Below are 15,993 nucleotides of genomic sequence, written 5' to 3'. Positions count from 1 at the left end.
TTACTTTTCACATCATGTTTCACTGAGCTGCAGCGGCAGGATGGACAATTTAAGAAAAGGATTTCCATACGATTTCATCAGCCACAAGATAAAAAAAAAATGTTAACTTAAGAATCATATTAAAATTATTCTTCATTCTTATTTATTTATTTAGGTTTTTAGCTCTGACGAGTCCAGAATACAGATCTAGTAGGAAAATTAAAGGGCCAGTTCACTCAAAATACAAAAATGAGGGTATACTTTTGGAAATACTGGACACATTAAAGTTAAACATGTATATACATATACAATTGGCTGGTTGTATTTACACTGACTGGTTGAATTCTTCATCAGGTAAATCTTTGATCAAGATCACATGCATCATTCATCGCATGTGCATTTCTTTTATTAATGCTCTTATTCTTCAGATAAATGTAGCAAAATACATCATACACTGTTGCTAAAACGATATTGGTGAATAGGTGACAACTACCACCCACTCTTTCTCTCCATCCCCCTTCAATAGAGACTTTTCGAGCTTTAATTATTTTTTATTGTTAATTAATCTCAATTAATTTGTATTTGTATAGCGCCAAATCGAAACACACTTTATCTCAAGGCACTTTAAAAATAAAGGTAGAGACCTTAACAATTATAGAGAAACACAACAATTCCAACAATGAACAAATACTTGGCAAATATAGAGAGAATAAAAATGGCAAAGAGAGGAGAGGTGGGTGGAAAAGAGAGAGAGAGAGAGAGAGAGAGAGAGAGAGAGAGAGAGAGAGAGAGAGAGAGAGAGAGAGAGAGAGAGAGAGAGAGAGAGAGAGAGAGAGAGACTGTATTTTGGAAGCAAAGTGATCTAACCCTAACTCTTTAATATATGATGGGGCTTGATTTTAGGAGCCTTAGTTTATTGTTCAAATATTTATGCATATTATAGATAAGTCAAAGCTCTAATGTAACTGCAATGATCCTGTTTAAGGCCTCGTTGGTTCAGTTCAGTTTCTCTGCACACAGACCACGGTGTAGGAAGCTGTGAGCGAGTGAGATTTGTCCCTCTCGGCTCACCGTACAAGTCACTGTATGTTGACGTGTGGTTAAAAGAGAGAGGCGTCTTCCCAGCTAGCTAACACGCTGTGAAAGGGAAGTGTCCAGGAAAGCTCTGACAGCCGACTCACTCTACCGACACTTCAAGTTGGAAAAATGGCGGCCGACTGGGAAGAAATTCGCCGGCTCGCCGCGGACTTCCAGAGAGCTCAGTTTGCTGACACGGTGCAAAGGTAAGTGCTAGCAGCGGAGCTAACGGTTTCGAGTTTAAAAGCTGTGACTCGTCGCCTCTCTGATAACAGCTGTTGTTAGCAATAACTAGAGAGGGAAACTACATGTCTGCAAATGGCAGGGTAACACCGCCACTGATACTTGCTTTTGAAACTCTCCACAGGCTGTCCGAGAGGAACTGTATTGAGATCATCACAAAACTGGTTCAGGACAAGAAGCTGGATGTGGTGCACACGCTCGATGGAAAAGAGTATATCACCCCAGCACAGATCAGCAGAGAGATCCGTGATGAGCTGTATGTGCATGGAGGTCAGTGTCCCGGCCACACAAAGTAGACTCAACGTGGTCCAGATGATCTCTTGTTAATACAAGAGCCTTCACATCACCATATAAACCATATAAGTGGTCTCAGGCTGTCGGTCAACTATTGCTATATTGTGGAGTAGACGTGCTGACACTAAATCATTCCTGTCATTTCCTTTCACAGGGCGAGTCAACATCGTCGACCTCCAGCAGGTTCGTGAAGTGTAAATGTCGCTGTGTGCTCTGAGCTGTGTCCTGCACCATATGACTGTGAAAGCTCAGAGCCAGACCAGTCTTCTACTCACACATCCTGGAAATGTTCTCCTGACCTTTTTCCTTTCCTACAGATTCTCAATGTGGACTGGGTCCATGTTGAAAACAGAGCGAGTGACATCGTGAAGTCTGATAGAGATGTTCAGCTCGTACTGGGACAACTCATTGATGAGTGAGTATGACAATAATTGCACATTAGCGCTGGAGTCCACCTGTCTTACCATGAAACAGGATCCAGAGAGCCCTCATTTGTTCTGTATGATAAGTGGACTGTATTTATATAGACCTCTTCTAGACTTCGCGACCATTCAGACCATTTCACCATCATGCTACTGCAGATGGTGAAATTTTCAATTAAAAGGCAGTGTTGTAGTTCTGTATTAAAAATATGTAACCCCATCAGACACTTTTGACACTATTGCGACACTATTGTTCTTGGCCAGTTGAAATACACAGATCAAAAGTAGACTCTAAATTATAACTGACATACAAAAGTGCAGACGTTTGGAGTATTTCAGTAAAGTCGTTTTCAGACATGAACTCTGAAGATTGGCTGCAGAATTGGGCCTGTTGTGGAAATCCTGTGTTTAACAGCACATTGACACCGGCCTCTGCTCTTATCGCCAAAAGTTATCTTTTCATCTTTGTGCGTTGCACCACTTTTTCATCCTTCGATATTTGGTTTGTTTTTTCTTTTTCTTTTTTGCATCCATTGCGTGTTAGAAATATCATCAACATGCCCACTCGCTCCCAGTGAATCCTGTGGAGGATCCCCAGCTGTGTTGTCCCATCCGCTCATTCAGACATTGTCCAGCTATTTTACTAGGGGGCTGGCTAAAGACACTCTGGAGAGAGTCCAGAGGCTCTGATTCAGACATTTGCTTTCTCACATCCAGCCCCTCTGGAAAATGTCATGAAATGATCCGGAGTTCACTGCATTTTTTAAAGCAGCTTAAGATAGACAGAGACAAATTCTTAAGAGGGTATTTAAAAACAAAAGCAAGATGTGAAAAGACAAAATCTTTATTAGGGAACAAACTTGGCTAATCTTAACTGATGTGTTGTTCAATCATCTTGTCTTGCCCGCAGCTCGTACCTGAACCGTTTAGCTGAGGAGGTGAACGACAAACTGCAGGAGGCTGGTCTGATCAGTATTGCAGAACTTTGCAAAAGTTATGACCTCCCCGGAGATTTCTTATCGGAGGTGAAATACATTGCTGAAAAAATCTCATGATACATTTGCTAATAAACTTTGTATTTAGACAATTGATCCCTCCTGGTAGTTGACCTTAGCTTCTTTGCACACACACACGTATTATTACGTCGCTGACTTCGCTGTTTCTATCTCAGGAGTTGACGAAGCGTCTTGGGAAGCTTATTCAAGGAGAAATGGACGAGTACAACAAGGGAGTCATATTCACTCCAGCTTTTGTTGCTCGACACAAAGCCAGAATACGAGGGCTCTTCAGCGCCATCACAAGGTAAACAGTGTTCAGATATTTCATACAAGAACCACTCCTGTAAACAACTTAGTGGACGACGCAAGTGATAGTAGACAAGTTGCTGTGGCCACAAGTTTTCTTGTACTTCAACATTTTTAACAGGCCAGTTATACCAGCATGTACAGGTACTCTGCCTTCTTTCATAAAGAAAGGCAATCATAATAACGAGGGTAAGGGGATATGAGTTTAAATCCAGATTCTGATTATTTCAAACTTAAACCTCAATTAATAAACGATTATTCTCTAATGGGGCTCATCTCTTTGTGCTTTACTCAGTGTCGGTCAACAAGTGACTCTGCTCCTCTGCTCTTTTCTGATCACTCACACGCTGATCTTTATAAAAACCTGCTGAGCTTATATATATATTTTTTATATATATATATATATATATATATATATATATATATATATATATATGAACAATGACGTTAAAACACTACACTGCATTATAATCTGTGGGAAGAAAAATCTGCAGGAGTGTGTTGGACACACACAGCAAGGAACGTTGTTCCTGACAGGTTTGAATGAATGCATTGGATAAAGTAAAGGGCTGGATTTAAAGAATCGATTCTCTGATTAAAATCGAACTTCATTTAAATGATCAAATATCGATTCATAGAAGGGAGAAATCGATCTGTTAATACGTGCTTTTTCCTACGAGTGAGCCCATTTTACATAGGAACAGCGGAAACAGTTTAGCAATTAAGAGATTCTCTTCTCTCATCTCACATCTGTCTCTGAAGAAGGAGCAAGACAGAGTTTACACACACACACAGGCCCTCACTCAGTTCACCTGCCATGCGCAACACGAGACGCGAACAGGCAGGACATCAGGGTCAAAGTCACCGGAACGATCCGGATTCATGACATCATCAATTAATAATTGAATAAATGTGATCATCATTTGGTTTAGGAAGACCAACGAGCAGACACACACTCACACAATCCTAGAGGAAATGCTGGAATATTAACTCAATATAATCATAATCATTCCATGTTTACCAAGATGGTAACATATATCCTGTGCCAAATGTTTAATATTTATACAAAAGTATACCAATTTATGGTAACAGAGTTAATTCAAAGTTCAGCGCTCTTTGAAAGGGTTATCATTAGTCTGTAAAGTATCATCCTACAAAATTTGTTTTCATGACAGCCCTTCCTTAATATTTTAAATACTGCAGCAAGTTAGAGCTTTCCTTTCACAGTTTTCAGCAGTGAAATGTCTTTCATATCCAAGCTAAACAGGTTTTGTACAATGAAATATCCACAACTGAATCAATATTGAATCAAATCGAATGAATCGGGATCTTGTAATTCGGAATCAAACCGATTGGGGAAATCGGTGGTGAAACCAGAGCTAGGAAAGTATAAGGTCGGTTAAAGGTTATAAATGTCGGTTTTGATACATTTTGGTTAAATTGCCCAGCCCTAATAAAACTCGAATGTGAATTTATATGGAGTTAAATATGATGTCAAAATAATCTAAATGATTGAAAATTGGGCCTCTAATGTGATTATCCATGCTGGCAAATTTGATTGATTTCTCACTGTAGTGTGAAAACCTACTTTGAGTTTCAGGTAATATTTTTTTTAATGAAACTTTTACACAAACAGCAGAACATGTGGCCTTACAGAGAAACGTGCTGGTGTTCATTAATTTGAAACAAGTGATTTTGTGCAGTGAAAGTTTTAACACTGAGATACAGGAGAGAAATACAAAACTGTTCATGCATGAGACCCATTGACTTTCTTATTTGTGTTGTTTTGAATGTGATATGAAATGTTTATCTTCCTTCTGTAGGCCGACACCTGTGAGCAGCATGATAGCAGCTTTTGGATTTCAGGAACATCTTCTGTACAGTAAGAAGAGACTCTTCTGATGTTTGACAATTGTTTATTTGACTCTTTGTTACACAGTGAGCTTTAATCAGGTGGAACTTTGTTGTCATCAGCTGTCCTGGAGGAGTTGGTGAATACTGGACGTCTGAAAGGAAGCGTGGTTGGAGGGCGACAGGACAAAGCTGTGTACATCCCCGATATTTACTCCACAACGCAGAATTCCTGGGTGGACTCCTTCCTCCAGCAGAATGGATATTTAGGTATGTTTTTGTACTGCAATTTTTTTTTTAAATCACTTTTTTTTTTTTCCCCATTTCATTTCTCACCCTTGACCTTATTCCTTTCTGTTATTGACTCTGCTCTATTTTTATTTTTATTTAATGATTCTTGCCTAAATCTGTGCAGAAAGTGTTTATATAATTCCTCATAAATATATTTTTTGACAGACCTGGGGTTGGATTTATAACCGTTGCATACGCACAAAACGGAGACTGAAACGTGCGTGCGCCACTTCTCACGCTTAAGTTGGGATTTATAAAAACGAACTTGACGGGAAAATTTGCATATTTCCCAGGGGTCGGATTTATGACCGTTGCGTACGCACAAAACGGGGCCTGAAACGTGCGTACGCCACTTCTCACGCGAACGTTTGGATTTATAAAAACAAACTTGACGGGAGAATTTGCATGTTTCCACGCAAACTCTGACCCATGCGTACAAACGTTTTGGAGACGGGAAAGTGGTGACGCAGAGGTTAGGTGGTAAACTGAAGCCAGATTATGATTCAATTCATAATTTACATTAAAACCAACAGCTCAGCTTTGCTCGCGAGACATATCTGTTCCACACAAGCCTTTTAATTTAAAAATATATGAAACAACTGACAGCAAATTACGTTCAGATTAGATTTAACTGCGGAGTTACGGAGCTGAGTCATTAACAGGTTTTAAAAATATCTTCTAACACCGTGCGTCTATCAATAATTCACTGCAGTGAACGTGACTGAGCCCTCAGGCGCACAAAGCGACCCAGCGCGTAGAGGACACAGAGCGCACAGGAGATAACTTACAAGAAATTAAGAAACTTTCCAAATAATATCCCAGAGAGGAGGTAAGGATCCACTGATGTGAGGGAATCGGTCCGATGCTCTAAATGGATAAATACTGCCGTGACAGTGGTGCGGGGTTCTGTTTGATGTGTGCATGCGAATGGTAGGACGAGGAGGAAGCGAGGGTTCAGCGATTTCTGATCTCACACATTCGTTATCCACAGCAGCGGCAGAGTATCAGTGTATTTTTTTATTAGTGACATAACTGCTGTCCCATAAAGTCGCTCTTCACCTCACTAACAGACTTCTCAATGTCAGTGTCAGAAAGTTTCCCTTCCTCTTCACATCGCTTGATGCCGTGCCTCCGTCAGGACTCACGTTGGAAACCCATTGGTCAGCTTCATAATTTAATATTCATGACGTGCTTTGCATTGACCATTTATGGTTGAAATTGGGCGTGTGGAGGGCGGATTTGGAGTTCAGGTTTGTGTGCGCACTTTTTTATAAATCCAACCCCAGGTCAAGTTAAGCATTAACAAACACGTGACTGCCTCCATGTTTACAAGATTTCGGCCCTGTCCCAGTTCCTCTCCCTTGACCCTACCAGTAGATATGAAGTGGCCTTCACTGGGAGTGTCCCAAACGTTGCCACAAGGGGGAGGGCTAGAAACTGTTCCCCTATGAACTGGGACACAACTCGCTACGTCATCAGCAGCCAACCAACAATATTACAGTGAGAAATAATGTAAACTAACGTTATTATATTAACAACCGTTATCAACCAACATTATAATAGTGACACATCTGACAGCTGCTGATTGATATATTGATCAGTACACAGTTGGTGTGTTTATATTGGTTACGTTAGTCCTGTTCATAGACACGCAGGTTGAAGAGGTGTTTAAAAAGACTAGATGACCACTTCCCTGGTCTCTTAGTCCCCTCTGAGTCTTTTGAGTTAAACCCATAATGTGCATTTGATTTCAATGCACTAAATTCTGATATTTGATTGCAAATTGTTAGATTCCTTTCAAACTCTTTCATGGAAAACTGGAGAAACATAAATTGATATGCTGACATGTTGATGTTTCGCCATGAGCAGAGTTGAACCTGGGATGTAATTTTCAATTAATGTAATTGAAGACATAAAACAATATTCAAAAAACATGTCAGTCAATTTTATTTATATAGAACATTTAAAACAACGAGTTTGACCAAAATACTTCACAAGTGTAATGGTACAACAAAAGGACAGTAGCCTGTAATACATCATAGTGCAAGTAGCAAAAAATATAAGTCAAATAAAATATAACATATACGATAAGCTGAGATAAAAACGTACTCGAGGAGAACAGATGTGTTTTAAGTAGTGATTAAAAGTGTCCTAGTGAGACAGAGTGTGAGTCATGCATTTGATTCGAGAACGTCTGCATGATATCTAAAATCACACACATGGGCGGTGTTAGGTCAGCTTTCTCTGGTTCAGTGTAAACAGACAAAACCTGCATAATGAGAGGTCATCTTAACTGTATAAAGGAGGCTCATGGCATGACTCCTGGTAACCCATTAACCCCTTGTATCACGCATAAATTCATTTTCACCATCGCTATGTGACGTAACTTCAGTAGGGTTGCGTGTAACCGATGAAGTTCTCTTCCTGCAGAGTTCGACGCATTGATCAGGCTGGGGATCCCCGACCCACCCAGCTACATCAGAAAACGCTTCAAGTCCAACAAGCTGCTGTTCCTCAGAGCCGCCTGTGTGGGTCAGACTCTGGTGGACCAGGTGGAGGCCTCTGTGGAGGAAGCTGTCAGCTCTGCCACGTGGACTGACATACAGGTGCTCACACAGGGCTTAAGTTAACTGCTATTAAATTCATTTGAATTTTTTTGTTTAGAATTTTTTTTAATTAAATTTTCTCTCATCTGACTGGTTGCTGTAGCCGATTCTGCCCAGCTGCCTGTCGATGGAGGACGTTGGGATCCTGATCAACCAGGCTATGAGAAATACTGATGTGCAGTCTTCTGCCAGAGTACTGGGAGGCACGGTGGTCGTCAGTGAGAAATTCATCAGCAACTGCCTGTCGTTGTTTGACGATGCCATGCAGCAGAAAGCTCAGAAGGTCTTCCAATGTCACACCAAAGACAACTCTTTGATCATAAATAGGTGATTTTTACAGATTTGAAAGAACAGTTTTTGTGTGATGTGATTTTAAGGAAGTCAAGAACAACCCTGTGTTTCTGATAACTGAGGATGATCTGAAGCAATCGTCTATGACAGAGAACTCGGCACCGTCTAAAAAGGAAAAGAGAGAAGCTGAACGCAGGAAGAAGGCGACAGGTTTGTTTAAACAACCCAGTCTCACCAGGACACACAGCATTCATTTTAAATATCTATGATTCTATGACATCTCTTAACTCTCTGTGTCTCAGAGGGCAGTGGCAGTGTGAAATCAGGCGGAGGAGGCAACGCCAGGGAAATCCGTATTCGTAAAACCAAGAAGAAAGGCAGGAGAGACGAGGACAGTGATGAGGAAACCGGACCTTCACAGCAAAGTATGCTGAGGGCCACAAAGCTTTATCTTCATAGGGATATAATGTCACTGTACGCACATTAAGCCTTTTCAGTTGGGCATTCTACTGTAACAAGAGTGTTATGGCTGGTTGTCTCGAAATCTCTCCCCTGGGTTTTTTATCATGGATGACAAATTCAAATGTACTTTTCCTGTGAGACTAATTACCTTGTGTGTTACCTTTGCCAAGATCGCAGCAGACAGACTGAAGCCCCCTTTATGGCCCCGGAGGAGATCGTGGCTGTTTTAGAGCAGAGAGTGAGTGACTGCCCTGAAGAAATCCTCTCTGAGCTGGCAGGGAATTTAGTGAGGTAAAACACAGGTTTTTGTCTGAAGTGAGAACTTCTCCAAAGATCAGGGAGAACAGCAAGGCCATTATCTGACTGTTTATGTCTCCACAGGCCTCTCATGAAAGCCTATCAGGAGGTGCTGCGAGCAGTGTTCATGTCCTCCACCAGCTCTCCATCAGGGGCCAACAAGAAGAAGAGCATGAAGGATCTGCAGGAGGAGATCACCAACCTGTACAACAACATCCGACTCTTTGAAAAGGGCACCAAGTTCTTTTCTGGTAAATCCTTCTCCTGCCACAAATGACAAAAAGTCACTAAGTCAATGATCAGGACGTTTTTTTTAAATAATAGAGAATACTGACACTGATAATAGTAGAAATACTTTGGATTAATAATGTAACTGCAGCGGCTCAGAGGAGTAGGCAGTCAATGTTGCCCAGGACACAGTTAAATTCCTACAGCTTAGATAAAAGTTCGGAAACACTGCTGACCCGGTATCAGTTTAATAAGTCCGAGGCTGCATTTTATTCTGGACGGGCAGAAACCGATATGTTTGGGAGCAATGAGGTAGACTCACAAACTCTTGGGTCTTTTTGGTCACAATACAGCTTTTCGCCAGGGTTTTATCACATGATCCCCTGCTGGAAGGAAACTAGCCTCAGCTACTAGTGTAGAACGCAATATTAATAATCAATTACAGACATTGCGGACTCTGTTGTCTTTGCAAACAGCTTATGTGCAGTTAAGCTCTGTATTTTACAATGATACAACTAGTTGTTTGTTTCTAGCATGTGTAGGAGCCGAGCTATAATTTGAGCAATCTGCAACAATTCCAGCGTCCAGATGGACACGCATGCCTTTCTATTTACACCAGCAGGTGCATTCCCAATGTACAGTGCCTTGCATAAGTCTGACCAGAGCACCTTCTTCCACATGTTTGCTGTGTCTCCCACATGGCTTCTGGCAAACTCCAAACGGGATTTTTTATGGATCCCTTTCAACAATGGCTTTCTTCTTGCCACTCTTCCATAAAGGCCAGATTTGTGGAGTAGACGACTAATAGTTGTCCTGTGGACAGATTCTCCCACCTCAGCTGTGGATCTCTGCAACTCCTCCAGAGTAACCATGGGCCTCCTGGTTGCTTCTCTGATTAATTTTCTCCTTGTCCGACTCTTCAGTTTGGGTGGACGGCCTCCTCTTGGTAGGTTTGTGGTTGTGCCATATTCTTTCCATTTTCTTATGATGGATTTTATGGTGCTCAGAGAGATGTTCAAAGCTCTGGATATTTTTTTATAACCTAACCCTGCTTCATATTTCTCCACAACTTTATCCCTGACCTGTTTGGTGAGCTCCTTGGTCTTCATGATGCTGTTTGTTCAGTAATGATCTCCAACAAACTCTGAGTCCGTCACAGAACAGGTGTATTTATACTGAGATTAAATTGCAGACAGGTGGACCCTATTTACTAATTATGTGACTTGCAAATGTGACTTGTGAATGCAATTGGTCGCACCAGATCTTTGTTAGGGGTTTCACAGTAAAGGGGGTGAATACATATGCACTCAACACTTTTCAGATTTTTATTTGTAAATAATTGTGAAATCCATGTAATATTTCCCCCCACTTCCAAATGATGCACTATTTTGTGTTGGTCCATTACATAAACTCACGATGAAATAAATTTTAATCTGTGGTTATACCATGACAAAATGTAGAAAAGTCCAAAGGGGGTGAATACTTATGCAAGGCACTGTATGTGAGTCCTCATGTGATATGAGTTTTCAAGCATGTTGGTATGAACACAAGTTCAAACAGAATAGTAGTAGTCTGGATGAAGCCGCATGTCTCTCTACAGCCCCAAATCACACGTCATATAGGTGCCTTAATTTATTCTATAATGAATTTAACAGAAATATTTTGTTCATGCAGATGACACACAGGTCAACATTGCAAAGCACGTCCTGAAGACTGTGTGCACAGACATCACCAACATCCTGGTGAACTTCCTGGCTGCTGACCTGATGATGTCTGTGGAGAACCCAAGCTCCATCACCAACGAGGTCAGGAAACACTTTTTCTCATGTCTTCCTTGTTCGAAGGAGCCTCAGGGAGCAAGGACCCGTCAGAGAGCCTGGCATCAGATTTAGATCAACTTAGAGTTTAACACCATGTGTCATTGTGTGAAATGCACTGTGGGAGTTGTTAGCGTGGACTGGATGTTGATCATCTCTGACATGTCGCCTCAGGTCAGAGTGAAGATTCTGGGCAAACTGTCAGAGGAGACTAAAGGACCTCTCATGAAGCTGCACAACTGTCTGATTGGCAAAGTGAGTCCAGTAGGGTTGCTGTCAGGTACATGATCAGCTGCTGCTTCTGTGTGATGGATAAAATATAAAAAATGGCCTCACCTTGTTTTCATCAGACGATTGAAGACTTTCTGACCAACATAGAGACTTCTGCTGAAGTGTGTGGATTCATGCTGAAGAAAGGAGACAAGAAAAAGGAGAGGTAATTATTAGTTTTTTCTTCAAGGGGCATTCTATGTTTTGTGTACTGAAAAACATATATATGCTGGTATCAAATCTGACCGTTGTATCAAATGTATCAAATATAAACAAATTATGAAGAAAACATACATAAAGTCAAATCTGCTCCAAAGCTTTTTTCCATTTACGTACATGACATCACAAAGGTCATCGGATTCAGTCACACCAAATTATTATTCAGCTGTTTAGTGGCATCAGAATAATGTTTTAGTAGCATCTTTATATTTTGTATCTTCTCACAGCAGAGGTTTTCCACTTCAGTCAGTATTTTCAGGTATTAACTACGATACCTTTATCTCATACAATAAGCAGTTAATCAGTGTAATATTGACCTTTCAGAGATGCTGCAGTAGTCTTTGTTGCTCTCCACACACGTGAGGATGTATTTAAAAAGTTTCAATTTCCAACCGATGATGATCCCTGAATTTAGTTACAAGTTACTTAGTTTAACAGTTTGCTTTAAGAACTTCCACATTGGTTAGAGGGTGAGGTGGAGCTCACAAGCCCTTTCCAGAGGTTTGCTCAATTAGAGGAAAGTGTGCTTTAAATAGGTCGTAGTGAATGTTGCCTGTGTCAGTCAGAGGCTGAACTGAGGATTTGTTGTAAATGTCGGTTTGAGATAGATTTTTATTTTTTAAAGTAAATCACGCATAGCTTCTCTATTATACCTCTTTTACACCATAATTAGTGGGTGTACGTGGGTACAATTAGTGGGTGTACGTGGGTGCGAAAACAGGCTATTGTCTCTTTTCCCATTGCCATTAGAGAAGCTTTGTGCTCATTTTTTACTGAGTGCAACATCACAAACAGGCAACCCAGGCACTTTCTCACCTCGCTGTCCTGCCAAATTAGCACATTCACCCAGGTGTCATGTTTCCCTCAATACCAATCGGGGCAGTAGCCTTTAGTCACCTGTGTCTACTGCAGAGTCATTTGACATGGGAGTGAATTGTGATTGTATCCATTCCCAATTCAGACAAAAGCGAGAAGTGATTGGTGTTTGTAGGTTTTTGACAAAAGGAAAAGAGGCTTTAGAATAAAAATGTTGACTTGGTAATGAGCATCACAGGTATCGACCCCTTTAATTAGTGATTTGTTAACGCATTTGTTTGTGTGTTTGCAGACAGGCACTGTTCCTGCACCGTCAGGCCCTCACCGAGCAGCTCAAGGAAACGGAGGAACCGGCTCTGATTCTCCATCTGACCAGCGTGCTGCTGTTTCAGGCCAGCACCCACTGCATGCTGCACGCTCCGGGACGCTGTGTGCCTCAGATCATCGGAATTCTCACAGGACGAATACCAACAGTACGTCTGACACTCACTGTGACCAAAAACCTAACCAGTCCTGTCAAAATTAACATTATGATCTGTGCACTTTTAAGATGTAAAATATAAACATCCTTCTATTTCCATCTATATTGCCATAAACCATGGAATTTAAATGTGCAACTTTCCAAATACTTACGGCCAAGACTGTATGTCCATAACTGAAGTCTTAGTCAGACACAGCCAAAGTTTTTATTCTCTGCAAAAGTACATCCTCAAGGTCAGCTGAATTTTGACCAGTCTGACGGAGCTGAATAAAATCAGTTTCTTAAGCCTATTTCTCTAAAGTTATTGTATTACCAGAGTTTTGTCCCCAACACAAACCTGTATGCAAATACCAGGTCCTGTCCCTCCACTGTAGACATGCAAACACGGTCTGTGGAGACACAAAGATGAAACGTATCGTATGAAAATGTAACAGACAGCGCAAAATGCATTCGGGGCTGTTTATTTTTGATCCATAAACAGGTGTGGGAAACCTAAAATAGTACATCTTTATCTCAGTCATAATGGCCGTGTTTGTGCTTCAGTGTGCTCTAAATGCGTCAGCAAATGTTGGCAACGCATCACTTCATCTTCTGATTGTTTACATCCACTTTTCAGACTCAGCTAATGTCTGTAATCTCCATCTGCTGCAGTGTCAGTGTAATAGAGCGTCTGTTCATCGAGTTAACCTGCTGAAATGTTATCTTGCGTCCATGTGTTGCTGCAGGAACAGCAGCAGCTGCTGTCGGCCTACCAGAGCCTGGTGGTGAAGCAGCTGGTGAGCCAGAGTCAGGGAAGGAAACAGGAGGAGGCAGAGGGCAAGGCGGAGGAGCAGGAGGAGGAGGCCCGCAGCGTCCGCTCCGAGCTTATGACCCTGGCACCTCAAGTGAAGGAGCTGGTGCTGTCCCAGAGGAAAACATCTGTCAACGAGGACTGAACATTAAAAAGAGGAGAAGAGTGATTGTTCCATGATGAAGTTTTTATGGTCATAAATGTTCAGATAAATACTTGCAGGACTACTACGTCAGTTGTATTTTTGTGAAATATCTATGTGGACATAATTCCTGTGTGGGAAGTCTCATTGTAAAACTCAATTAACATGAAAATCCTCAATGAGGTTCTGATTTTCATGCATTCATTAAAAGCTCAGCTCTTCCCCCTCGTGTGCCCTTCAATTGTTCGTAGTCAAATGTCATTTCTATGTCAACAATACTGACTCCAGTTTCTCTACATACCTGTAACGTTTAACTGGGCATTTCATTCTTAAGCCTTAGAACAGCTGTGTGCAAAGCAACATGCTCGTTCTGAAGCTTTCAGTAACAGAAAACTCAAATTTAAATCATTTCACGATATACATCATCTCAAGGCACTAAATGAAATAAGATTAAGACTTATAACCAAACAGTCACCACAAGTGGGGGGGTTCTCCAACTGATGGCGAGGGAGATCCCCCAGTAGTTCACCTGATCAAACTAACAATAAACCTTATCAGAGAGAAATGTAACCTTAGATGAAGTGAGGGTGTCTGCCTCCTGAACCCAAACAGAGCTCTACCTCCTCTTCTACTCATACAGACTCTAGCAACAATAAGTGAGCACATCTCCTCGTTAAACACCATGTGATTTGAGGCTTGAGAAGTTATTCAGTTAATGTTTAAATTTTAATGAGATAATGTCCAACTCAACTTCTAATAAATAATTAAGTGCCTGTATCACAGAAAGTGAGTGACAAACAGGACTTTGAAAAATGCATAAAGTCTCTCTTGTGGCAATATGTGGAACTGCATATATGTGCAAGTTCTTCTTTGTAACACTAGGGGGCCGCAACAGCCAACTGATAATTCACAGCAGCCCACTGGAAAAATGTTTATTCGGTTGTAGAAGACCACAAAGAGATCCTCTGTCTGTATACCAAGATATTAGGTGACTAGGGTAGGTTATGATGGTATTAATAACAGAGGGCAGATCAGCAGTCGAAACCCTTCCTTACTCTGCTGGAACAAAGATTCAATGATTGAAAGAACAGTGACATCCAGTGATTTACAGCAAAAAATACAGCAACAGTTCTTTCCGATGCTAGAATATCTTGACACGGGGAGGAGCTTTGTTTTAGAAAGCAATCTCTTTCCTCAAGGTAATTGAACACTTAATAATACTCACCTCTACCTCCACAGACCAGATTATCATTTATGCTTCTCTTCACTGGCTTCCAGTAAATTTTAGTTGATTTAAAAATGTTATTGCAGACTTCCAAGGCCCGTTCTGGATTTGTTCATTTCACATCTCTTGAAACCATTTGTATGATAACCTGAGGTCCTCAGCGAAAGCCCTACTCTCCATTCCACAGTCGAGGCTGAGGATCAGAGGAGACCAGCCCTTTCCTGTCAGGAATCCCACTCTCCACTCTCAATCTCCCTGTGGAAATCTGTCTGGCAAACTCCTTATCCTCTTTAAATCTCTCTTACAGACACATTTTTATAGGTTTGCTTTATTCTTCTTTGGTTCTAACCATCTATTGTTATATTTTATATATCATGCGGTGTATTATTCTCATCTGAAAAAAATATATTTGCTGTGTGATCTTTAAATTTGCTTTAAATTGATTATTGTTGTTTGCCTTCAATTTTTACTTGGGAAGCACCTTGTAACCGGGTTTTGAAAGGTGCAATGTAAATGCAGTTTATAATAATAATAATAATTTTAATAAAATAATTATTTCTTTAAGACATTAACGTTTTCCATCTCAGGAAAGTCAGAAAAAAGACAAACTATCTGGGTCTGGGGAATAATAAAGTTTAACAATGCATGGTGTCACTAAATGTTTTAAACCTGAGCCACGCTTTGTCACGTTTTGATCACAATGTCCTCCTCCGGTGCAGATCCTGACATGTGACTGCACCATGTGCCGCATGGAGGCAAACGCACTGTCTGCATCCTGGCAGCACAAGAGGCTGGCGAGGAGGATATGTATGCGTGAGGTCATCATACACCTAAGCACATGCGCCACGTCACCATGGAAACGGGCATCTCCTTGCTGAGGCCAGATTC

General features: G+C 41.1%; 1 protein-coding gene across 2 annotated transcripts; it reads left to right on the top strand.

Moving 5' to 3' along the window:
- The first annotated feature begins 1,009 nt into the window (after nucleotides 1–1,009).
- On the top strand, nucleotides 1,010–14,101 carry ufl1 (UFM1-specific ligase 1). Of its 2 annotated transcripts, XM_053445629.1 has the most exons (20): nucleotides 1,010–1,262; nucleotides 1,424–1,569; nucleotides 1,748–1,776; nucleotides 1,911–2,008; nucleotides 2,926–3,040; nucleotides 3,187–3,317; nucleotides 5,143–5,201; nucleotides 5,294–5,440; nucleotides 7,892–8,067; nucleotides 8,171–8,350; nucleotides 8,445–8,568; nucleotides 8,661–8,783; nucleotides 8,991–9,111; nucleotides 9,202–9,368; nucleotides 10,169–10,291; nucleotides 11,020–11,150; nucleotides 11,337–11,417; nucleotides 11,513–11,598; nucleotides 12,760–12,940; nucleotides 13,674–14,101. In XM_053445629.1, the coding sequence occupies exons 1-20, from the start codon at nucleotides 1,186–1,188 to the stop codon at nucleotides 13,881–13,883; spliced, it is 2,505 nt and encodes an 834-aa protein (XP_053301604.1). In that variant the 5' UTR covers nucleotides 1,010–1,185; the 3' UTR covers nucleotides 13,884–14,101. The 2 variants fall into 2 exon arrangements, with proteins under 2 accessions (XP_053301604.1, XP_053301605.1); XM_053445630.1 differs by lacking the exon at nucleotides 10,169–10,291 and having other exon boundaries at nucleotides 1,016–1,262.
- Nucleotides 14,102–15,993: the final 1,892 nt, after the last annotated feature.

The sequence above is a fragment of the Pleuronectes platessa genome, chromosome 17 (assembly GCF_947347685.1).
Source record: "Pleuronectes platessa chromosome 17, fPlePla1.1, whole genome shotgun sequence".
NCBI lineage: Eukaryota > Metazoa > Chordata > Actinopteri > Pleuronectiformes > Pleuronectidae > Pleuronectes > Pleuronectes platessa.
This window is presented reverse-complemented; position numbering and strand designations above follow the sequence as displayed.